Genomic DNA, 25,309 nt, shown 5'->3' with positions numbered 1-25,309 from the left:
TCAATGCACATGAAACTTGTTGAACGAAATCACACAACCTTTGGGGCAGTTATGTGCGAAATTTGAAGCCATTTTCAGCTAAGTGCTGGAAGTAATCCGGATTTATTTTCGTTTAATTGCATTTCGCCTAATGCTTCATTTATAGATTTTGCTCCACCTCTTCGACTAACCAGATGAAAAACCAAAACCAATGGTGACTTGGACACTCGCCTACTCCCGTGCTTGATGACGCTTGCATGTGTATAAGGTGATTCCTCAGAAAAAAAGGTTATAATTTGCAAGGGGATAATTTGTACACCAAAGTTACGAAGTAAAAAATATAAGTCGGCGTGCTCATTCAAGAGCTGAAGACGATTGTTCCTCTTTTCCTCAATCATTGATTAAGAAATAATACCGTGAAATTAGAAGATCCTCGCAGCTAAGAACACTACTGAAACTAGTAGTTGTAAATAGGACCTGAAAAAAATTCAGGCCCGTACGGGATTTGAACCCATGACCTCTGCGATACCGGTGCAGCGCTCTACCAATTGAGCTAACAAGCCAACTGGGAGCTGGTCAATGAATTGGGTACAAATAAGCATCCAAGTGAATGAAGAATTTAGATATATGAAAATTCACATATTTGCACTGCGGTGGAGAGATGAAATTAGAAGATAATACCGTGTTCTTGGAGTAAGCGCGCGCTTATTTGCCTGATTACGTGATTTTTATGCGCAGTACAGGATGCGCAGTGTAATACTGAGAATCCCCTGAACGAATTCCCATTGTCCCTTACAACAATTAAACAATTTGTTCTGATTGGCTGTTTAATGACACTCGATGAGTAAGCGTCTTTCAGGTACTTGAGTGACATGATTCACACTGGCTCCAAGAGGGAATGAGGGCAAATGGAACGAGAAGGGCGTTCTGTTGATCTAGTACGAACATGTAGACTTGACATAATAACACTAATAGCACATGGACATAAGGAAAAAAAACGGATCTCCCTCTGTTATGCCGTGGGAGCAATTTTCAATCGAATGTCGAAAGAAGCCCGGGACTGCTTTGTGATTGGTCCAAAAACTCGCCACCAAAACTAAAACCAATCACGACTTGGTTGCCCGCGTTTTCCCGCACTTTAGGTAGTTTGGTTGGTTTTACTTCGAGTTCTCACTGACTATTTAAGGTATTTTCTTCTCTTCCGATTGGCTGTTGCGATAACTTTTCTGTTTCACGATACTCAATCGAAAAGTACTCTATCTCGCACGACGTATCAGGCTCAAGAAAGTTTGTTGGGCAGATGACACTCAGTTTAGTCGAGAACCAGCATTAAATGTTCATCTCACTTCATGTAATCAGCACAACCTCCAGAGAAGTTGTCACAGTCTTTTATTTCAATTTTATTTCAGACAAGTAATTTAACCTTAAAAACACTGCAATCACTAAACAAGATCATGTTACTGAAAAAAAATCATATCAAGTAATGGAAGCGTTTTCAACAGGTGGAACCACTCCTTGCAATTTCACAGAATTTTACGTCTGAAAATAAAGATTCCGATTTGTCTATGATTACTTCCAGGGCACGGCATTGCGTGACATCAACTGCTCGTCACGCAACATGCTACGAATTAGAGTCTGATTCGGGAACAGACTTAACAAAGACAACTTTACGTTGATAGCGCTCACTTGAAGAACTTGCAAATGTACAAATGTTTTAGTAACATAACGATGAAGTTTAGTGCCGCGTTTGGGAAGAAACCGCAGATGAACGTGGACTATATGTTATATTTGATAAAGATATCCCAATCCTTTCGTGAGCCTACTCTCATGCACGAGAAAAGAAAAGAAAAGAAAAGCAAGCACTTGACCCAAAAATTATCGTTTCGCCAAAACGCTTTGAAAATTAGGATCCTAAAGAAAGTACTGATCAATATTTCGTTGGGATGGTCGCGACTGACGATTTCACACAGCACAGTTACGCAACGCGTACCACAGAGCTCTGCTCTGAAGTGCTGTCCATCAGCTAATTAGAATGATGATGCAGTAAAACTTAAACCACGCACTCTTCACGACAGAATCGCCACGAACTGCTGATCCAAAATACTGAAAGAGGCGAAGACGTCTAACACTACTACAGTATAAATTAACATCTGAAATAAATACTCATATAAAAGTTCGAATTGGCGAGTGGTTTGCCAAAACTGTACAACAACCCAAATTGAAATGGCTACAGCCTTCTTAGTCATTTTTCTTCGGTGGCTCATGAGTTCGAATATAAAATTTTTCATAGAGGAAAGCACTATCTCCCTGCGTTGAGTTAAACTATAGGTGTGACTTTACACTACATAACCACTTTATGTGTAGACGCAAGGCGTTCACTTTCAGTCCAATTCTTTATACAACCGGTGCATCGTTTGTATGATAATTCATGAAAATCACAACGATTACAAACCTGGTCAAATTGCCTACAATCATAACCAGGGATACTGACAACTACTTCAAAAGAAATACAGATCTTTAAAAACTGACACCATTTAGATCAGTTTCGTGTGCCTTGAAAAGCCTCTGTTTTTACCACAGAAGATAAATTTTGGCTGGTTCCAAAACCAACATTTAAAAAAATGATTTCTTTCTATCCCAGAGTGGAACAGGTCTGACATTTTCAATAAAGCAGCATACACAATTTCCAGCGGCCTAAAACAGATTATCCAAATTACTGAGTGTATTCATTCATAAAAAAGTGAAGCAAACAAGATACAGAAACATATCTATGTCAAGTCAAATCGTTGGGAAAATTCCCGTTGTTTGTAGCGGTCACTAAAACGTATGGTAGTAAACAGATAAACTTTGCTCTTTGGTTTTTCAACATGCAAACCACGAAGCGAAACGCGCTTGAGAAATACGAAAAAGGAGTTATGATACACTACCAGTTGCTTGGAAAACAATTTACATGGCGAATCCCCTGCACAATCTCTTCGTTTCTACCACAACATATGATCCTAATAGCGTAAAACTACAATTGAATGCAAGTTAACTGCCTAAAATATTTCTGGACCTAAAACAGATTCTAAAAATTTTAAAAAGTCTACTAATTGTCTCTATTCCACAACAGTGCTGGATTCTGGTTCTTGTTCGCTACTGTCGTCTCGTACATCCGATGCCTTGTCTTGTATAGTCTTCGTGCGCGTCACAATATGGTCGCAGCAGACGTGAACACCATTACTTACTTCTGTGATTTGACCAGACGCATGCGCTCTACAGTAAGAATTCGGGCATTCAGAGCACAGGACGTTGGCCCATTTACCGCAGTCATCACAGAAGTGCCACGGACAAATCCACTTCCCACGGGTTGTAACAGGCCCGCCGAGGCAATCCCTGTGGTAGCACTTGGAACAGCCTGCCTTGTCGCACAGGAGAAGTTCTCCGCCATCACCGCAGATGTAACAGTCGTCTTCATGAACTGAAATTGCAATGGAAACTTGTTAAGTGCAATGCACTCAGAGATCTCTGTGTGGGCGTTTGTTGCAGCAATTTTCAATTGTGTCGAACGTAATTGGGAACTGCAGTGATTTTTTTTCCAATATGTTTCATGATTGGTCCATAACTTTTCAATCAATCAGATGCCAAAATAAAACCAACCGCGACACAGTTTGTTTGCTTGTTGCTACGCTAACTGTTCAACCAATCAGATGCCAAACTAAAACCAAACACGACGCGTTTTCCCGCGCTTCAAGCAGTTTGCTTGTTTTCACTTGTCATAGCTGCCTTTACTTCGATTGTTCATTGTGATAACTTCGGTTCAGGATTTACGGTATTCGATCGAAATTCGCTTTGGCTTTATCTTCGTGAATGACCAACAAAATGATTTCCTGTAACTCTGCGATAGAGGTTTACCAAACTATATATTTTATATGTCGCTTTTACTGAGTCCACTTAATCGCTGCGTGTCGTGAGTTATGGGTTTAACTGATTGGAACAGAAACAGGTTTTAATCAATTGCGCCAGGGTTGGCCAGCATACATACAAGCGAAGAAACACATAAGTTTGCTCGTGATTAACTCTCTTAATTCTCTTCTGGTTTCCTAAAATTAAGTTCTCGTTTTATGCAAGGCTTTATACGCATTTTACCATAAGTTCACTGTAAATAGCTTACATCTACTGTAAATACTAAAAATCCCATCAATAGAATGTGCCGAATGAAGAAAGAGTCTTAGACGAGGATTCGGACCTCAAACCTTCGAATTTAGATAAAAAAAAAAAAAAGCAGCGCGACACCAAAGAATCTGATATTGAAATCTCTTCCTTGTCTTGATTTCTTCCTTGTCACACGTTCGTAATAGAAGTAAAAACATCTTCCTTAGTTACTCAGTTATAAATTAGTAGAGCAATTTTCAGCTGAGTGTTGAAAGCAAACCGGAATTGCATTGGTTTTGCTTTTCTTCGCCGTGTGATTGGTCCAGAACAATCGAGCCACTCTCTCAACCAATCAGATTCAAAGCTAACAGCAAGTCAAAACTTGGTCACCAGCGTTTTCCCGCGTTTTATGCAGTTTACTTGGTTTTACTTTGAGCTCCCATTGGCTCCATATTACATTTTCCTTCCTTCTGATTGGCTGCTGTGATTACTCCGGTTTTGGCTTTACGACACTCAATCGAAAAGCGCTCTTACAGTAAACTGTGCGTCGGTTTTAAAGTTTAACTCACGCTCTCATGACTCTTCTAACTCATTTAACTCAAATAACCTTTAATTTTAAGGATCAATTTTAAGCACACCTTGTCTATGCACTATTGTTTAATGTCAGTCCCGGTTGAAGTGGGCTATATGTCCAAGGCAAGGCGCTATTCAGAGGAGAAGTGCCCGTGAGCTTTAGAGACGCTTGGTCAGTTGCGTTACAACTTGTGCCATGCTCAATAGAGGCTTCAGGATGGACAGCTGGCAGAGGAGGGGGTCGCTTGCGTGGTTCAGCGCACACTGGAGTATCTGAAGCCAAACAACATGTCTGCTTCAGAAGATTTTTTTGATAAGGAGCTAGCCCACGTAACGGGCGCTCAGATTGTTGCAATTCAGTACATTTAGGTCCCTACTTACACGAGAGAGTCGCGTTTCGATATTGTTTTTTAAGAGGAACGCCAGGGAATTTAAAAAAGACAACTTGTCAACAAAACTTTTCATTTCAATTTTTTTCCAGAGAAGAATTTTCCTTCGAAAAGTCCATCACCATTTCCTTGAAAAAAGCTTGAGAAATATATAGCTAAGCCAAGATAAAAATTTCATATATTTTCTTCAAACACTCCTTGAGAACAAAGTAAAAAAATGGGCAAAACAATACAACTTAAAATCTAATTATCCCCAGAAATTAAAAAAAAAAAATCTTAAAATATGTTGCATTTCTTTTCACGCTAAACGTAGCCAGAAGTTTCCTTTCTCGCCGTCCTTTCAATTTGACATATCACCTTCCTCAACCAGAATGAAAAGAAACAAGCGAAAGGGAAAAATCACTTCAAAGCTGGATTGCGGCCACCAATAATCAAGAATCAATCAAAAACAAGTTTAAATAAGGCGGAAAAGGAAAACAAACATGTTTTTATTCGATTCATCTGAGCCCTGCCACACGAAAAAGAAAATTTTTTTCCAAAAAATTCTAGCATTTTTTCTACAATTTTCTGATATCATTAAGATACCAGGCAACTGGCTTTTACCAAGAAGGCCTATCAACTACGTTGGCAAATTCCGTTTACCAGAAGCTTTAGCTAAACACGTTCCCTTGTTCAAAAACTGGCAAATCAGGTTTTGGACTGGGAGACCTGTCAAGAAATATCTTGCAGAGAACAAAATACTTCTATCTCTCCCACCAGGGAAAATGAGAATCGACAGAACGGAAAAAAAAGAGGAGATAACATCTGCTAGGGGAAACTCGCTCTTGGAAATGTGATTTCACACGTTATGCACGTACTTACAAATATCTGAGCGCCCGATAAAAAAGCAGAAAGAAGGCATCATACACGTCGAAAAAAAAACCAAAAAAACCGGTGGCATGGGAAGCAATAGCTTGTTCGTTTTCCAGTACAACATCATTTCCGCGACCTGCCCTTTAAATCTAAAGCCTTTTGGCCATCAATAACACTCCATGACTTTAGTTGGGCACAACCCAAGGACAGGAAGCTTACTGAAAATCAAACAAAATAATGTCTTCCTCGTAACGCTTCCGTTTGAGAGAAGTTTCTTGAAAGCTTTGAGCACAAATTAATTTAAAGGTTTAGCATCAGAATTGCAAAGTTTAGGTTCATTAAGCCACGCTTTTAAAAGGCTGTTCACGAAAATTCAGATCAATCTCCTCCACAATTAGTCATAAGTGAGCAATTTCAAAGCATATGGCAATTTATATAAATACTTTAAGATAAAAAGCCCATTTAGAATTTGGATTATTATTTATTACCACTTATTTTATTACATGCATAAAATTTTATTAAAGAAAAGTTTATGTGTTAAAACAGTAGCAGAGTAAGTGAAAGCAAAAATATTTGAAGCCAGTAATTCAACAAGTATTGGGATCTCCTGTTTCTGATATACATGCACAAGCAAAAGGATAAAAAATATCAATTTGGCCATGAATAAATACTCCACCTGCAAATGTACAGTATACAGTTCACACTTTTTTGTACCGTAAAAATTCCGTTTTTTTCCCCCTCTAATTATAATTTTTCGGTAAGAAGACGGATCAGTATCAATATCTGAGCAACTGCACACCTGCCCCACAACAGTCTACTGATAACAAGTTAGGATTAAAGCAGGAGGGAGAGGGGGAGAGGGAGGGGGTAGGTACACAGATGCGCAAATGCTCAGATAATGACATTGATCCAAGAACACATCAGGGAAGAGAATTGAACCATTCAGCTGGTTGCAACAAAAGTTAAGGGCTGAGAGAGGGGAGGCATGGCACCAACCAGTGCCCACCCCTCCCTCTCTCCCCAGAGAAGCTTTGAATCTTTCATGCTGCAAATATTCTAAGAATTATCTCTACTATGTCCAATGTCTGGACATGAGTCAGAAAAAAACTGAGTCAAGGCTAGGTCAACAGATAAAGTTCTGTGTTAGATCAATAATAGCCATAACAATAATAACGATAATAATAATAATAATAATAATAATAATAATAATAATAATAATAATAATAATAATAATAATAATAATAACAAATGCAATCCTAGAAAATTCGCCTTTTAGCCCAATCTTTGTGAAGAAGAAAAGAAAAGAAAAGAAAGAAAAAAAACACCTGTTTTCCTAGTTGGCACCAAATTACATGTACATTAAACAAAGGGCACTGAAAGCAAAAAAATTTCATTCTTCATAGTGCGATATGGCAACATTTCGTATCAATTCAAAACACACCTTCTTTGACAACAGCTTTCTTGATTTTCTTCTTTCTTCTCTTGTCCACCTTTTTAGATTTTTCCTCCTGGATCTGGTTCTTGGGTCTCACACCAAGGAAGCTGCTACAGTTTTTGGCTCCACAATTGCATTTCTTCTTTTCATTTCCTGTGTGGACAATGAAGACAAGATCATCCTAACGCACAGCAGAGCCACTCCACTTTGTAATGGTTGTTTACATTTGCTACTTTTTACAAAACACAATTGATAACTGACAACAACCTAAGACAAATTTTCAACACTCCATCTCCAACTAAACCCTTTGACCTGAAAGAGTAACTAAGATCTGATTTCTCCTCAAAACATCACACCTGAATCACAAATTCAAGTCATGAGAATAAAGAAAATGATCCCAAAGAAGCTTTTACTTGTTAAACAAATTCTCCTTGTCAGCACCTTAGAAAATGTATAGAGAACAGAATCGAGGATATGTCTACTCAGGATGTAAAGGGTTATGAGTGTGCATGTTATTGAAAAGTAACACTTCAATTCAATGCTTGATCAAATCTAACACAAATAAACTGTTTGACCCACCTAAACAATCCAACTGATAGTCAAAGTTTAGCTCCTCTCCTTCCTTGATATCTCGTGAGGCGAACAGACCCACTCGAACCTCTCCATTCACTGTCCATTTTTGCGTTTCACAATTTGGATCACAGCTATGATTCATGAATCGTGACAGATTCCCCATGGGACCAGCGTCAATAATGCAATCTTTGTCTATTGTCAGCATGTAGTAGTTAGTAATGTCTTCTCCTTTCCGAACGCGTTCTTGACATGTAGCCTCATCGATGAGCTCTCCAACATACTCAATTACAAATTGGCCTTTCTTAACATCTGAGATAAAATAAAGGAACACTTAAATTAAGTGGCCTACTCTCAAAAATGCTCTTTTTACACTGAGTTTTGTAAAGTTAAAAGCAAATGAAAGTACTGGCACTGACAAGGCACAATCTTTCATTTTTTTTTTTTTGGCTTTCACACAAAGTGACTAAATAAATCAAAAAGTCTTTGGTCAACTGTGCTTGACAAGCATCTACCGATGTGGAAATGCCAAAGTCAGCCATTTAAAAGTGTTTTGAAAGCTATCAAATGTTCTGCACAATCAGGTCTAAAGCATGAAACAAAGAAACCTGCTAGGTTTCCTAACCAGACACCTCTTCAAACTATATTTCAACTAATCAATATTTTGTCCAATCCCTAACCTTCTTTGCAGCGAAGCCCCCAGCCACAGTGTAATGTTCTCAAGGGCTCACAGTCTGCATATTCTCTCTTTTGAAATCGTTGGTTTTGACACTTTTCCTTTGCAGGGCATCTTGCTGGGTTGCATTCAAACTGAAGCATGCGATTCAGACAGTTTGATTCGGGGCCACAAGGGTTATCATTATCTGGTGAACAGTCACACATTGGTAGTTCTGATGGGTCAATCACTATTCGGACAGCTGTGGTACACTTGTTTACCTGGAGAAAGAAAAAAAAAAACCAACAACAAAAAAAGTATGTAAAAAAATAACAAACAAAGAAAATGGGACAAAGCCTTATTTCTCATTGTTGTAGCAAAGTTCTTAGCCTTTGAGAATGCACAAATGTGTTGTTGTCTTTGTGTCATGAAAAGATGATATGTGCAATGGTGGTAGAATGAATGAGAAATTTGTTGTCTGTTGATGTATGCGTGTTGAACGTATGAATGTAAGCAAAAGAATGCAATCGAATGCAATCAAATGCTTTCTTTCTCCTCAAAGACCTCTGCAACACATTTCCTGGTTTTTACTTTACCTCCCAAGGTTGCATACCACTGCAATAACAACTGCAAGGAATGGTTCAAGGAGGAAAAATTTCTTGTTCATTGAAATTAATTATAATTGGCAATTTGCACTAATAGCAACCTTGATGTGTTTATAAGGTGCTGGTTTCTTGGACATCTTTTGTAGATCCTGTTCAGCTTTATTTTCTTGTGCTGTCCTCCATTCTGCATATTTCTCCTTTGCTTCAACAAGGGCTAAAACAAGAGAAAATATGTACGAGATTCTGATGATGCTTTTTGACCTTGAAAAATGCTAAAAGCAGCCATCTTGCACCACATTCCATGACCCATACACACTCCATAAGCTCTGAAGTTTTTTATAACCAAAGCAAACCCTTTCATTTTGGGCTAGCACCAGTCATGTTGCCCAGTCAATAAATTCTCCCCACCCACTTTACAAAACCATGCTTTTATAGTAAAAGCAGCTTCAAACTCCATGCAGCAGTAAAAGTGATACAGCTGAATCTAACCCTGAACTTAGCTTGGAATCAAATTTTTCTTTATATGCCTAAGCAACTAGACAAAATGTGCAGCCATCCAGAGAGTTGATCAAACAAAACCTATATTAGACAAGAAATTGTCTGTTAAACAACTGTTATTTCGAGCCCTGATTTTGTTTTAACCCTTTAACTCCCATGTGTGACCAAGACAGAGTTTCTCCTCACAATATCAATACAATATCAACCAGATAAGTGATGAGAATAAAGAAAAATATCAATTTGGGAATTAGATGATCCAATACTAAATTCTTTGAACTAATATTATAAGAATTGTATGGTTGACAGTAAGGAGAATTACAAATTTGATCTAAGAGTTTAAAGGTTAAAAGTGTAAACAATTGAAGAACACTTTTATTGACCTTTTTTGAAAATCTTAGCCAAGTGTTTGCTGTTTCCAGAGTCTGTTGAGCCCTTGTCTCCTTCCTGATAGCTAAACACACGCCCTCTGTGGATCCAATAGTAGTCCCGTGAACCAAGAAACATGACAGGGAATTCCCCTGGCTGATGCCGCATGTTCTGGATGTTTGTGGGTACATCGCGTGGGTTGCAAATCTGTGCTGGCCACCACCTGAAATAAATAAAAGAATGTTAAACCCTTGCAACCATTCTTCATAAATCCTTGGTCAGTTCCTTATCCTCAACCTATCAGATATTAAACTTTTGTAAAATATACTATATCTCTCAGAAAGTACATGTGCATGCATCATGATTGGTCAATTAAGCACCCTGTATTTCACTGTACAGCCCACTAGCTCAGAAGTCCTTTGAATCAAAATCTTCCCCCTCTTATAGCACCCAGAGAACAGACAAGATAAATACTGAGATCTCGGGAGTCAAGAGGAAAATTGTTCAATCTTTAATTCCCATCATCACCTTGCTTGCATCATGTGCCATAAAAATAACACAGGTTGCACTAATTAGAAGCTGGAAATATACAAAAATAAAAAATAAATATACCATACCTGTACATGCCCAGTTTGACCCAGACAATCTCACCATAAAGCAACTCCTTGCCTTCAGTGCAATCTTTGCAAAAGAAATGTCCTTCAGGAATACCCTCATAACTGATGCATTCTGGATGAAATGCAGCAGGGCAGCTCTCACAACAAATCAAAGTGCCTCCAATGGAGCACACAAAACACCAGTTCACATTGACATGAGTGTGGTGCGCTTTGTTTTTCTCACGTAAGAAATGTTTTGAACATGCCATGAGATGAGAACTAATTTGAATACAGCCTGCAACCAGGCAGCCAGATAAGTGATATGCTGTGGGACAACGCACACAACGAATCAGTCTTCCTCTCGACACCGATGACTTGTTTCTAACACATGTACTACAAAAATGGAGTGGACAGTAAAAGCGATCACCATCAAATTTTGTGCTTTTGAAAGTTTTAACACAGTCCTCGTGGTAGTACTTTGTACACAATTGTTGACTGCACTGTTTGACATTTCCAGTCTGTCTACATACAAAACAACAGTGATTCCCTGTCACACATTCGTCGCAAACAAATTTCCCCTTTGGTATGACGGACAGTCCGATACAATCCAAGTGAAAGGCATTTCCACAAATACCCTCACAAAAGGTCAGATTGTCTTGTAGCTCACACACAATACACACTGCTTCTTTCTCTTTCTTGGATGTTCCTCCATTCTTAACACTCCCTGTATCCTCTCCTATACTTGATGATGTAACACTTCCAGCCACACTTCCCTCTTTCTCCACCACACCATTCACCTCATAAGCTTCTTTCTTCTTTTCTTCATCCTTTTTAGTTTTGGAATCTAGTTTTGTCTTGTCTTTTACCAGTGTTTTTTCCTTAACAGGTAACAACTTTGCAACTTTGGTAGAACTTAAAACCTTACTGGAAGGTTTCCGTACCCTTTTCTTCTTTATGGGTGATTTAGCAATACTACTCTTTGGTGACGGAGGTAACTCTGTCACACCATCTAGCTTCTTCTTTTCATTTTCTACATGTACATCATTTGATTGATTAGACAAATCCTTATCTTGCTCACTTACAATAACAAACTGCGGCTTACATGGCCTTCCTCTTCTCCGCTTCCCTTCTGGCTGGTTTTGTTTTGGTGTAATTTTTCTAATTTTTAACTTAAGCGCAGTGCTGGGTGACACATCCAAGTTTGTTCCAAAAGCAGCAGCATCACCATTGACTTTTGGAGGAGTGCTAGCACCAGCACTGTCAATAAGTCCATTACACTTTTCACGCAACTCTGACACATTCAGATGGAGTTCATCACTCAAATTAATCTTAACTGTTACATCTCCTTGGTCAGTGTTATCTTCCAATTGACCCGAGGAATCTAAAATATTATTTTGCTTCAATGTCCTTTTCTTTTTCTTCATGGGTGGCTCAGTACTTTTGTTTGTGCCACTGTCGCCTGAAGCAGCCTTTGCCGCTGCTGCTATAGCTGTCAGTTTCCTCTTACGTTGAACCCGTCCCTTACCAATCTTCTTTTTTTCATCATTTGGCCCATTTGTACAATGCGACACTCCATTCAGGAGCAGAACATCTGCATCTCCTGCCTCTGAGTGTCTAAGATCAGATGTTTCATCAGCATGTTCATCAATCAAACCATTTACTTGCTCTGGCAGCGATGCAAAACCATTCAACTTTTTCATTTTCAGGGGGTCCAGTCGTTTCGCGTCATTTTTGTCATAATACTTGAAAGTGTAACACAGTTGCCTCTCATGTCTATTCATTGGCTTTGCTTTTTCTGCCACTTTAACTGCTGTTTCCCACTGTACCACTCGCTTTTGTGCAATTTTGAGTTGCTTTCCATGGAGGGAACTCTCAAAATGTTGTCGACCTGAGCAAGGAACAAAAATTAATCAAAGATTTAAATGAAACTTTTCAAACTGCACATAACATACAAATGTATAAATTCAGCAACATCTACCAAAGTAACTCAAATAAACACTTGCATTCCCAATGCAGTATTTATCTAAGAGTGGCAATAATTTCAAACAATATTTCTAAAATCCCTAATAACAATAATATAGCAATCATTTGCAAGTATGGAGGAAACAGAAACATTTTTTAGGTCCCAATACCTCAGTTTTGGTCATAGTTGACCCCTTCAACCATTAGAGTGGCTGGCAGCTTATTTCTCCCTTTGTAACTTTTAACACAAAAACCAGAATTGAGAACACAAGGTTCTTTTCACTCTATCACACTAAAATGCTGAAAGAGTTTGAAGTAACACCAGTATTATGGTTAAAAATTACCCAATTGTTACCATCAATAATAACAAAACCGTCTAACATTGAAATTTGAATTTCAGATCAGTAAATGCTTAGTATGGCAATCTTACCCAAGTTCAAACAAAACAGGGAGTTTAAGGACTAAGCTGATTCAATTTGACAAAAAGAGTCAGAACTGAGAACACAATGTTCCCTTCACTCTATCACACTGAAATGCTGAAAGAGTTTGAAGTAACACCAGTGCTATGGTTAACCCTTTAACTCCCAGAAGTGATTAACACATAATTTCTCCCCATAATATCCATACATTACCCAGCATAAAGGTAATGAGAATACTCAGACTTATCAGGTTGAAGTTGTCATCTTGATCCAGTACCACATTCTCATAACTTATTTACAAGGAAATGTGTAGCAGTTAGAGGAGAGAATTAACAATCAGATCTTGGGATAAAGGGTTAAATATTAGCCAATAGTTACTGTCTATAATAATAAAACTGTATAATACTAAAAATTTGAATTTCAGATCAGTAAGTACATGCTTTGTATGGCAACCTTACCTAAGTTCAAACAAAACAGGGAGTTTATGGACTAAGCCGATTCAATTTAACAAAAAGAGTCAGAAGTGTATCTTTCATGAAAAACTACAAATGTCAAACTGTACAGATCTCATCAACTGCTCTTTTAAATATAACCCTCTGATAAAGAAAAACATTGTAATTAAATCTAGATTCTATCTGAAAACATCATAATACTTGCCAAGAGAACAATATCTTTAATTGTCAATATAAAGTGGTTCTTCCTTTAAAAAAACTACCAATTGATTTCAGCACAAATCAAGCAGAATATTCTTAAAGAAAAAGGAGAGGGAACCTATTATGGCATTAATTAACTTTCATGTCGAAAAACAAAAACACAGACTTGGCAGTTTTTGCATAAGTTACTGAGATTAATGGCAAGTACTGTGAAGTGACTTAATGTAAATTGAAAGATTGAATTTAAGAAATATATCCTTTAACAACAAATAAAACTAGTAATGTAGTTATTAACTTTTTGTTTTTATCTGAAAGTTAAATTACCAATAGCAAATCAATAATTTACAGACATCCCAAGATCTTTTAGTGGTGTGGAAGCTAAACTGAAAATGTTTTGTGTGAAAACCATTAATTTCATATGCAACTGCCAAAGGTTTTGTTTCAAATATTGACATTTGCACAGCAAAAGGTCATTTAATTTTTTTGAAGCATGATTAAAACTCTTTGAAAATCACAAGGCAGCTAAAACACCTGAAAAGCGAAAAAAGTTAAAAATATCCTTTCCTTCAGCCATTATCTGAGAATCACCAAAAAACTATTTAGATGAAAATCAACAGAATCAGTTGTAGGCCTCCAGATTTGCAATAAAAATGTAACATATTGACAGTGAATTATAATTGGAACTAATATGATGTATCTTGACCAGCTGATTTCTTTGCAAATTTTCATGACATAAAAAGATGAAAGGCTCCCTCTCTGAGAATGAATAATAATGATTACTTATCTATCTTTGAAGTTATATGTTTTATGCAAAATGTGACGTCTTTGAATGAAATAAAAATAATTCTGCACATGGAGTTGATGAACAAATCGAAAGAAGAAAATAACTTTAGCACTGACAACGATCGTATCTTGGTAAAATTCACAGTTTTCTTCTGAAACCAGCTGTCGTATTATTATTGATCATGCGCTTAGCGGCCTAGCGTAATCTACGATGGCCGAGCGCCAAAACAGGTTGTGAGCTCAAGTACACCCAGTGAACTATTTACATGGGAGAGGTGAGATACGAAAACAATTCTCCATAACTTGGGAGAAGGTTCAGATTTGACTCTGCCAAGTCCTTGATTAAATTCAGTTAACACAAATCACAATTCGCGACGAATCTTAATAATTCGTTTCAATTATTGGCGACTGAATTGCCTTGTTTTGAATAAAATGTTAGCAAACATGGCGGAGTAAGATGTAATTTTGATGGCAAAATTCGCACGCAGATTATTTACCTTCGCTGTTTTAGGCAGCCAAGAGAAAAAGAGGTGTTTAATTACGGCACGTAGCAGGAGTGTGTTAAGGTTAATCTCACAATTATCGATAAAACTTGCGAGATTTAAGCAAGATTTATCGTAAAGCAAACCCGTCCAATTCTTTGGAGAGCTAAGACTGAACCTTCGTACCTTCAAATTTCAAAATAGATCGTTCAGAGACCCATCCACGCACAGGATCCTGGCCAAAGAATTGCACATGGTAGTATCTTGCTCTTCCTTTGTACTTGAACGAAACTGCTGTATTTGGGTCGTAAGAAACCATTGAAGGCCACCATGGATGTCCCGGGATCTTCGACCAAACGACATCGCCGACTAACCAAGAAGCACTTTGAGTGGGGCTCGATGAGGCTTTACTTTCCTTCGATACGGGGCTTTCTGAAGGTTCAGAAGAGCCACTGTCATCTCTGGTTTCCACTGCTGCCATCCAAGAAGACGACAGAGTTGAAATCCACGCGGTAAAATTAAGTTAAAACAGTGAATCTTTGGCGGCGTGCAGCGACTCTGCGAAGCGTTGCTTGATAGAACAACGGTTTATCAATTCTGATTGGTTCCCGCGACACACATGGCTCAAAATTGGCGGTAGCCGAACACTCATCGACAATTTGTAGATCTCCGAGTGGAAGCGAAAGTTTCCGAATATTTGTCGGGTTTTTTTACATCTATGCAACAAATATTACCAGTAATTGGGAATATACTAGATAAAATATGGAGGATATTGCAGGAAATATCACAAATTATGGAAAAAGTTCGTAAACTACGACGATATGACAGTAAACGAAACTAGCCAGTCTCGAAAGAAAGTGAAAAAAGTGCTTTCAAAAGACGATCTAAATGAAGTTCGCACCTCCCTAGTCAGTTTTGGTTTTGTACCTTCCCACAACCCTTTGCTGGGGCATTTTTCAAAATGGCGGACGGCATAGAGGTTCCTGTCCAAGTTAAAATTCACGTTCAAGAAATCGTCAAGGTTGAGTTTGAGATACAAAATAATGTTCAAAGTATACGACAATGCCAGGGACCATTAAGTCTCTTGAACGACTTGAATTTGAAAGTAAAACAAAAGATCAATTCTTTGAGGCAGAAAGTTGAGGTAAGCAAAAATTATTTTATACGTACGACTCGTGAATTTCTTTACATATATTTTGGCGAAATTGGAATGCTACGCTCTGGATTTAAATTCAGACGCTGTGTTTGAAATTTTAACTTTGGATAATAACTGGTTCCCCATACCTGAGAAAAAATAAAAGCAGGAAAGGGGATCTTCACTTCGTTCGTCGACGTCGTCGGGCCAGGACTAATGAAAATTTAATCATAACATTCATGGTCATTTTAATTAAGATTTCGCCTTTAAGGATACTTGATGAAACTAAGAGATAACATTTAAAGAAAAATTTGCCAAAATTTGCCGAAAAAAAGGAAAGGAAATGGCTATTTTCAAAAGCAGTTTTATTCGTTTACCTACGGCGTGCAAAAAAAAAATGTTAATGAATAACTTGAATGTGTTATTAATATATGTCACAATTTATATGTTATCTTTATAACTGATTACAATATGCATGCATATAGGGCTAGGTGCTTATTGGGTAACAGAGCATCAAAGATTGGAGACTTCCAGGGTTACAACACAGAATTCTGCAGCTAAATTATGATGGCCTGAGTCATGCACTCTGTCTTCAGATGTTATTGAAATTCTGTTCCTATGTAATTTTTTCCTGCTACTTAATTTATTGATGAAAACTCTACCATAGGTCCTGGAGCAAGTGGCATTTGAGCAAGACAAAGAATCAGACAGATTAGCAATATTAACAGCCATGCAGCATCATAGAAAAGAACTTCAAAGGTATTAGATAATACAACAGTAATTTGACAGGGAGAACCTCTGTTCATGCTTACAATGCTACGTTACTTTTACAATGAATGTTAAAGTAAGCCCAGACCACCCTCTCTATTTGGCCCCCTCTTTAACACTAACATCAGTATGTATATTCTCCATACTGTTCTCTATACATTTCCTAATGTGCTGGCAAGGAGAATTTGTTGAACAATCAAGAGGTTCTTCAGTTGATTATCATTTCCTTTATTCTCATGACCTCAATGTTTGATTCAGGGGTGGTATTGAAAGGAGAAATTAGATGCTAATCACTCTTGAGGATTAAAGGGTTAATAAGTCTCCCTTGCAAAAAAGTCTCCCTTGCAAAAAAGTCTCCCTCTCCAACAAGAGCCCCTCTCTGATGTCCCCTTCTCCAATTGGTCCCCCTCTCTTACAAGACTCTCCTCTTAATCAAGCTCCCCGCTCTACTGACCCCCCTCCCTATTTTGTCTCTCTTTATAATAAGCCCCCCTCTCTGTTATAAACCCCCTCTCTCTATAAGGTCCCTATCTCTGATAAGCTCCCCTCTCTGAAAGCCCGCCTCTCTGAGAGCCCCCCCTCTGAAAGTCCCCCTCTCTGAAAGTTCCCCTCTCTAAAAGCCCCCCTCTCTGTAAGCTTCCCTTTCTGAAAGCCCCCCTCTCTGAAAGCCCCCTTCTCTGAAAGCCTCCCTCTCTGAAAGCCTGCCACTCTGAAAGCCCCCCTCTCTGAAACCCTCCCTCTCTGAAAGCCCCTCTCTAATAGGTTTAAATAGGCACCCTTTCTATTAAGTCTCTCTCTCTAAAAAGCCCCATCTCTAATAAACCCACTTTCTATCATGTGGGTTTTGTAATTTTCAGCCTGCAAGCATCCATTAGGAAAGCCAATGTAGCCTCCATGGCAATAATTGACAAAAGCGAAAAAGAAGAATTGTTTGGAGGACAAGCTTCCAGTGTAAGAAACAGGTAGGTTGGAAAAATAAAACACATTACAAAAATTGTTGAACCATGAAATGGACTCTTTCTTATTATGAATCACTTCCAGGGAAGCAAAGTTACCTAATTGTTAATGAGCTAAACTTCAAGTCAAGAGGTCTGGGTTCAAGTCCTGGCTGGATCATTGCATTTTGTTTTGTAAAGGTGATTACATGATTTCATGTGCAATTTGGAATGAATAAGCAGAAGTAAACTTTTTCAAAGACTAGCAAAATTGCACGAGCACATAGGGCTTGTGCAATTTGTGGTCTTCAAAAAAATTTAGAAGAGCTTACTTATTCCAAATTGCACAAGAAAAATCATGTGATTACATATTAATAATATACATGAAAAAATACGAGATAGCCTATCATAATTAGGCTAAAGCAAAGTGTGCGCATCAAGTGCAAAAATAATTTATTCAAACTCTGCAAGTGAAATTGTGCAATCAGTCAAAACAACCACGTACCATCAAAACAATAATGTACAATGATATTTTCACATCTTTAAGGCACAAAAAAGTTCAAAGTCTGGCTAAACAGTTCAAGGAATTGTTCAGTCTGGTTTGTTACTTCTTTGCACTGAATTAGCCCTCTTCTGCATTGAATTACCTGGAAACTGCATTTATCTTAAGCAATTAGAACTGAGTAATTTTTTCATGTATATTATTATGGGCAAAACATTTTAGTCTTACACTGCCTCTCTTTACCCAGGAATATAAATGGTTAGTGGAAAGTTGGCAGGGAAGCTTAATGAAATGCAGGGGGTGTAACCTTGACAAAATGCTGGGGATGTAACCTTGGGATGGACTGGTATCCCATCCAGGGTGGAGTGGTAATACTTCTAGTTGCTTCATGCTAATGGTAACCTGGATAATCTCCAGCTGGATGAGCTACTTGGCTTGAGTACAAACTTAAGCATCTTTTTTAGCATATAAAACTTTCTTTTCAAGCAGTAGGTCTGGGAGATTTCTTTCTTCACTACACTTTCTCGCATAGGAGGCGAGCGTGGCCTAGTGGTTAGGGCGCTGCACTTGTAAGCCGGAGGTCCCGGGTTCAAGTCCTCCTCCCTACCACTGGATGGATTTGTCTTCGGTGGCCCCGAATTCAACTCCTGCACGCTTTGTAAATAGCCAACTGGTCTGCCTCCTACCAGTTGGGGTTTTTAACAAGTTTCTGTTCATTTACGATATTTGTTTCCTTATTTACAGTGTCCCCAATTAGCACAGCAGTGCTAAATACACTGACACTTAAATAAAGTTATTATTATTATTATTATTATTCTCCTTCCTTTGTTTACCCTTTAACCCCTATAGGTGATCAAGAGAGACTTTCTCCTTACAATATCAATATAATATTATGCTGACAAGTAATAAGAAGAAAGAAAAATATTAATTAGGGGATAAGTTGATCCAATTCCAAATTCTCCAAAGAAACATGATAAGAATTGTATGGCAGACAGTAAGGAGTATTACCAGTAAGATCTGGGAGTGAAAGGGTTAACTGTCAATTTACTTATTGTAACTTAGTTTATTCCATAATGATTATTAAGTGATTCACTGCTCACCTCTGTGTTACTTTTCAGAACCTTCAACAAAGAAAATTTAGCAAAGACTGCTAGTAACATAACTCAAGATTTGATGAGTATCGCTAGGATGATGGATGGTCAAGTCAAACAGAGTGAAGCTGATATGCAGATACTAGGTAACATTATTAGTTTATTATCATTAACCCTTTAACTCCCAGAAGTGATTAACATCTAACTTCTCCCTGAAATAACCATACATTATTCAGCAAACAGGTAATGAGAATACTCAGACATATCATGTAGAATTTGTTGGTTTGATCTAATGCGGAACTCTTGTAACTAACATCAAAGGAAATATGTAATAACTGGAGGGGAGAATTGACTATCAGATCTTTGGAGTTGAAGGGTTCATAATTATTAAGCTGTAGATGATGACCTTGCTTGAATAGATTTTTCTTGCTGTTGAACAGTTAAAATCATTATGATAGAGGTAATCATAAGATCTTGACAAATGTTGAGAAATTGTATAATGGTTAGTGGCATGATTGAATCACCCTCTGTCATTTTGAATTGCTTTGTTTTGACAGCGTAATGCTGAGAGTTGGCAAAGTCAAATGGTTTTACAGACCTTAATTTAACCATACTCCAAAACAATTTCAAGATCAATATCAGTATCTGAGCAACTGCACACTTACCTCCCCTGACCCAACATTAACCCAAACTTGTCATCAGTTAACTGTTGTTGGATTAGGGGAAGGGTAGGCCCACAATTTCTCAGAGGCTGACACTGTTCCCATTTTTTTGTGTTTACTGCACAATTCATCAGTGTTTCTGTCGTTGTAAATTTTTTTCAGCACAATCTTCTTCTCAAGTTAAGGACACACAAGAAGAATACAAAGGTTTATCAGGAGTAATCCAGACAAGCAAGAATCTTCTGAATAAGTATAACAGAAGAGAGGTGACAGACAGATTATTGATTTTCTTTGGACTTGTGCTGTTCTTCTCTACAGTTTTGTACATTTTAAAAAAGAGGCTCCCAATTTTTGGGGGCTAAATCTTATATTTTGTTCATTTATCTGTGCATAAACAAAAATTAAATTATATTATTGATAATTCATTGAGAATATTTGATATCAGAATTGCATTTTTTAGAATACAGTTTACAGACTTAGAGGTAAAAGTCTAACTTCTAGGCAGTCAGTATTTATCCTCTGCATATTTTAAAATGCTACTTGCGGGCTTACAATAGTTAATGGAAATTTCTTTCTTTTCAATCTTCAATAATGCAATTAAAAAAATTTTCTGAAAAATATTGCCATGAGCTTAAGTGCTATACATTCTTTGAGCAACTGCTGCAATGAGGGCAGCTCCTCTGCCTGAGCCATCCTTAGATAACATCATGGTTATGTTAGCTTGGGGTGAAATTTCTCTGAGAGTCTCTTGCATATAGCGTTTGAATTGTGGGTGATTTTTGAAGAGGCTTCCATCAACGGCAATTGTAGTTGTGTACTTCCCTGTTTTCTGATTACAAAAATAATGAATTCAAATCATTCTGTTAAAATGTAAGAATGTCATAACAAAAACAGAAATCAAAATGAGTATCAGGATGAACAGAAACCCTCATGCCTAAAGTGCTGTTTCTGTTAGAATCTCACTTCTAATTGGGAGGAGGAATGAAATTATAGTAGCTGATTAAAGAGGGAGCCAAAAATCTTAGACTGAAAAAGATTAAACTGAAAATCTATCAAAATTTGAATTTATAACTGTAATATTCATTCCAGGAGCCAAGAAGGAAAATGACATTTCTTACAATTATACTATACACACCTTGACAATTGTAGCAACCCCTGCTGCAGCCAGTCTGGCAGCTCTTATGGAAACTGCAGCACATACTCGCTGCAAAATCTCAATATCAGATCCTGTTGCTTGTTCATTGTCCATTTTCATATCTCTTAGAACCTCATCTATCTGGTGCTTTTCCCCACTGTTAGAGAAAGATATATAATTGTTTTTCATTTGTCCTGAGGAATATGATTAGGCATTTATTCATGACGATTACAGTGCTTTAATTGTTTGCTCTGCTCTTGGGGACCAATCATGATTCACATCTATGGGGAAGGGAGGGGGGGCCAGTAATAAATAATGACAGGTCCCCTAGTCAAATACCTTTCAACCCAAGACACAAACTCAGCAGGGAAGCTGTCTTTAGTCCTGAATTTTTCACTGACTTGTCCCTTGAACAGCAGTTTTTTGTCAACCAAGTCCATGCAAACAATGCGGACAAGTTCACCTAGGTACATTCCAGATATCATCTTCTCAAATCTGAAAAAGAAGGAAAAATTGCACAGATTTCCAACATGGAGCACAATGGATGGGGGGGGGGGGGGAAAGGAGGGGAGGCATACTTGGGTCAGTGTTTGCTGGGTTTATGCCCCAGGTTTCTTAGAACCCTGATCCCTGATCCCTTTATAGTCAATTCTGAGGCCAATAATAGACCCCTTTAAATCACTTTTGGTAGTACAGTAACAACGTTTTATCTGCAAACCATCCCATTTTCAAATCCCAGCTTATCAGAATTTCTTACCCCAAGCAAAAATGTGCAACCCTATTCTAATAACTTGAAAATGCAACCCCATTGAAAAACCATCCCATTTTCAAATCCCAGCTTATCAGAATTTCTTACCCCAAGCAAAAATGTGCAACCCTATTCTAGTAACTTGAAAATGTAACCCCATTCAACAGCAAATCCCCATGAACAAATAACTAGAAAGTGCCCTGTCCTCCCCCCTTAAGGATTAAGATGCATTTTTCATTATATGCACAAATAACTTACAGCTGTTTATGAGAGTTACTGGATTCTCCAGTGAGTTTTTATCATACTCTGTGAGAAGATGATTTAAGGAGCCATTTTTCTCCAAAAAGCAACAACTTGGATTTCACTTACAATTGCATTCCAGGATTCAGGGAATTCTTGTCGACCTGTTCATCATACTTTGTCCGAACATGATTCAAGCTTCCATTATCACCAAATGCACCCCATTCTGTGTTAATAATCACCTGTCGTGGTTCATCTCTATCTCCGTCCCATTTAGGGACATTATCAAGGTTCTCCATGTAGCAAGCATTGGTTCCAGTTCCTAAGATTAACCCAGCGCTGACTGATGGATTTTTAAATGCACAGGACATCATTGTACCTGTGGTGTCATTAACAATGGCTAACACTTCTACATTAGAACCCTGTGGAATGACATATATTACAATTTTTCTTTACTTATTGTTCAAAACCATATTAAATTCATGCTGTTCTCCTAGAGTCCTTAACATTCCTTCCCTATTTTTTTCCTCTCACTAAATTCTGTTTATGACTAATTGAAATTCGTGAAGAACTGAAAATGTGTGAAATATATCCATCCATATCGAAAAATTCCATGATCACTAGACAAGTCAAAGTAGTTTTCATATTCTCCAAATTAATAAACTCACCATCCCCTCTCTTCCAAGTGCCTCCTTAAGTAGTTTGACAACATCTTCATTTACTACCCCAGAAGCAGTAAATCCCTTTGTCCATCGAATCAAAAACCCTGACGAGAGTGATGATTGCTTCACTGGAAAAGAAAATGTAAACCCAAGTGGCAGCAATTGATCATTTAGCTCATGTTTCTTGACAAAGAGAGAAATATGGTGAGCGATGTAATTGAAAAACGTTTCAGCATCACTAGTTTTTATTGTCTGGTCAAGAGGCGGGAATTCAATTTTGTCTTTAATTTCGCCATTTTGTATGGAGATTGATAGCACCCTGAACTTTGTTCCACCAAGATCCACTGCAAGGAAGTTGCCAGATTCTGAACCATCAGGTATCTTCCTCACATAAGTTGGAAGCATTTTGACTGGGCTGTTCGCTCGTTCGTTTTCATCTGCAGAGAGGCCTCTATCAAAGTCTTTCCATAATCTATTGGTGATTTCCAGGATGGCTTCCTTCGACAAGTCAAACGCCCCTAAAACATCTGATACCTGCGTAAAAAAAAAAAAAACAGCTCAAGTTATTTCTGTAAACACACATCTTGAAGCTGGTAAGTTACATTAAAACTGTTTAGATTGATTAAGGAGGTGTACTCAGTCTCAAATTAATTTTAACTGTTTGTGTAGTCTGTTCGCCTCAGTGAGAGAAGTCCTGAGAAGGGCTGTTGTTCGTAGTGACTAGCGTTTCAACAGGCTTAGCCTACTCTGATGATGACTTCTGTTAAGTTTTTCACTTCCACAAACAAAAATCCTACAGAAGCACAAGCCAGCCCATGGGACTCCTTTTCTAAAATGGAGAATCCATTTTTAAAGACATTTGGGTTATTATTTAGGGAACGCACAAACGCTTCAAACTGTGAGCTACCGCCTGCCAATTTTTTGTGGTCGTTTCATTCACAACTGACATATTTCTATAACAGGGTAATAATTTAGAGAGCAGGTTCTGTCTGAACAGGGACCAAATTTTAGAACAAGGTAGCACAAACCTATCCAAAAGATATTCCCACTTCAGTTTACTGATCGCCCTTTTTAATGCTGAAATTGGTTTAGACCGATGTTCTGTACATGTGAAAAAAAGCGGCAAAATCAGTAAGCTTTCCTATTACCTCGTCTCTTTTCGTGAAAGCCCTCGTCAGAGATTCACAGACTAATTTGCGAAAGATGTGGCTGCAAACATGTTCTCAACTTTCACAGATTCTGCGAGACTCTTTAAATCTGCAAAAAAGGCATTTGAATATTTTAAAAATTAAAAGTGAAGCCTTCAGAAATTGAAGAATTCGGAATATTAGTAGATTAAAGAAAAAAGGAAAGAAAAGGAAATAATAATAAAAAAAAAAATATAGGAGCTGCCGTGCCCCGAGCTGTTCTGCTGTCGTCGACTTTGGACCAGATAGAGGAAGTGCGTTTTGGCAAATGTAAGTTAATGAACTTACTTGATAACTTTAAAAACGCATGAATATGTATTAGTTAAAGTAACATTGCTCCTCCAAAGCTTCGTTGGAAACTCGATCGTCTATACAATTTGTGCAACAAAAATTTAACCTTCGTTAGCTGAAGTAAAACCGAAAGAAAGTTATCGATGTGACGGAAGTAAGTAGTGACCTCGTTATCAATCTTAAAGTGGGTGAGGGCAGGAGTGGGGAGGGGAAAGGAGGGGGTTTTAGGAGCTTTAAACCACTTCACAATAGTAAAATCATATAGGCTACCACTGAGGCGTGACGATTAGATAGAAATTAAGAACATAAGGTCAGTTTCCACAGATACCCACACAACTGACCGAGAATTTACAGCCAGACGAAACAATTGACATGAGAAATGAAACAAAAATTAGCGATGATAGTTATTTCAAACGACGTTTCGACGAATTCGAGTAAGCCAAACTACGTCCGATTAATTTTTATCTGTCATCTTTATCTTAAATGTTTCTAATCCTCTTTGTTTTTTGAAACAAGACGCTAGGAGGCGTTGGTCGTTCCCTACACTCACTCTGGATATATGTGGAAAATGATGAATCAATACTGACTTTGTGCCAGCCTCTTAAGCAGACCCGTCACGCAAGCTTCCCTTAGAACTGGAATTAAATCGAAAAATGACGACAAGAGAAGAAAACTCAACAACATGGGGTATTATGTGCGGTCACCCATCCAAGTATTAACCCTGGCCAAAGCGCTTAACTTCCGTGAGAAGCACAAGCACGTGGCTAATTACCATACGAAATAATTCGACTGTAATTTTAAACGTGGTCTGCCTGTGGCATCTAACATAAAAACACAAAACAATAGCAACGGCAAAAAACGACACTTTCGAATTGTTTTTTTCAAACCACGTTTATTTCTTAAAAATGTACACCAGGTTCATTCTGTGCTGTACAAAACTCCAGCAGTTTTGATAAATATTGCAGCCTTTTGGGTATATCTTGAGGGGGCGTTGTTCTGCAG

General features: G+C 38.0%; 3 protein-coding genes across 5 annotated transcripts; 1 reads left to right on the top strand and 2 right to left on the bottom strand.

The window, feature by feature from the left end:
• Positions 1-1,325: 1,325 nt before the first annotated feature.
• LOC113670060 (histone-lysine N-methyltransferase NSD2) lies at positions 1,326-15,832 on the bottom strand. 2 transcript variants are annotated; one of them, XM_027186144.2, is made up of 9 exons: positions 15,138-15,832; positions 10,674-12,540; positions 10,071-10,279; positions 9,294-9,406; positions 8,613-8,868; positions 7,942-8,244; positions 7,369-7,515; positions 4,752-4,959; positions 1,326-3,439 (listed from the first exon to the last, which is right to left on the bottom strand). In XM_027186144.2, exons 1-8 carry the CDS (start codon positions 15,430-15,432, stop codon positions 4,757-4,759), a joined length of 3,393 nt encoding a protein of 1,130 aa, XP_027041945.2. In that variant the 5' UTR covers positions 15,433-15,832; the 3' UTR covers positions 1,326-3,439; positions 4,752-4,756. The 2 variants fall into 2 exon arrangements, with proteins under 2 accessions (XP_027041945.2, XP_027041944.2); XM_027186143.2 differs by lacking the exon at positions 4,752-4,959.
• Positions 15,569-21,108, top strand: LOC113670061 (vesicle transport protein SEC20). Of its 2 annotated transcripts, XM_027186145.2 has the most exons (5): positions 15,569-16,095; positions 16,754-16,845; positions 17,712-17,816; positions 19,410-19,528; positions 20,207-21,108. In XM_027186145.2, exons 1-5 carry the CDS (start codon positions 15,913-15,915, stop codon positions 20,404-20,406), a joined length of 699 nt encoding a protein of 232 aa, XP_027041946.2. In that variant the 5' UTR covers positions 15,569-15,912; the 3' UTR covers positions 20,407-21,108. The 2 variants fall into 2 exon arrangements, with proteins under 2 accessions (XP_027041946.2, XP_089053009.1); XM_089196883.1 differs by lacking the exon at positions 17,712-17,816 and having other exon boundaries at positions 15,794-16,095.
• Positions 19,335-24,479, bottom strand: LOC149051013 (hexokinase-4-like). The gene is made up of 7 exons (XM_089196881.1): positions 24,305-24,479; positions 23,978-24,086; positions 22,836-23,363; positions 22,297-22,589; positions 21,519-21,674; positions 21,180-21,336; positions 19,335-20,873 (listed from the first exon to the last, which is right to left on the bottom strand). The coding sequence occupies exons 3-7, from the start codon at positions 23,232-23,234 to the stop codon at positions 20,676-20,678; spliced, it is 1,203 nt and encodes a 400-aa protein (XP_089053007.1). The 5' UTR covers positions 23,235-23,363; positions 23,978-24,086; positions 24,305-24,479; the 3' UTR covers positions 19,335-20,675.
• Between the last annotated feature and the right edge of the window lie 830 nt (positions 24,480-25,309).

This window comes from Pocillopora damicornis, chromosome 2, assembly GCF_964200805.1.
Source record: "Pocillopora damicornis chromosome 2, jaPocDami1.2, whole genome shotgun sequence".
Taxonomy (NCBI): Eukaryota; Metazoa; Cnidaria; class Anthozoa; order Scleractinia; family Pocilloporidae; genus Pocillopora; species Pocillopora damicornis.
This window is presented reverse-complemented; position numbering and strand designations above follow the sequence as displayed.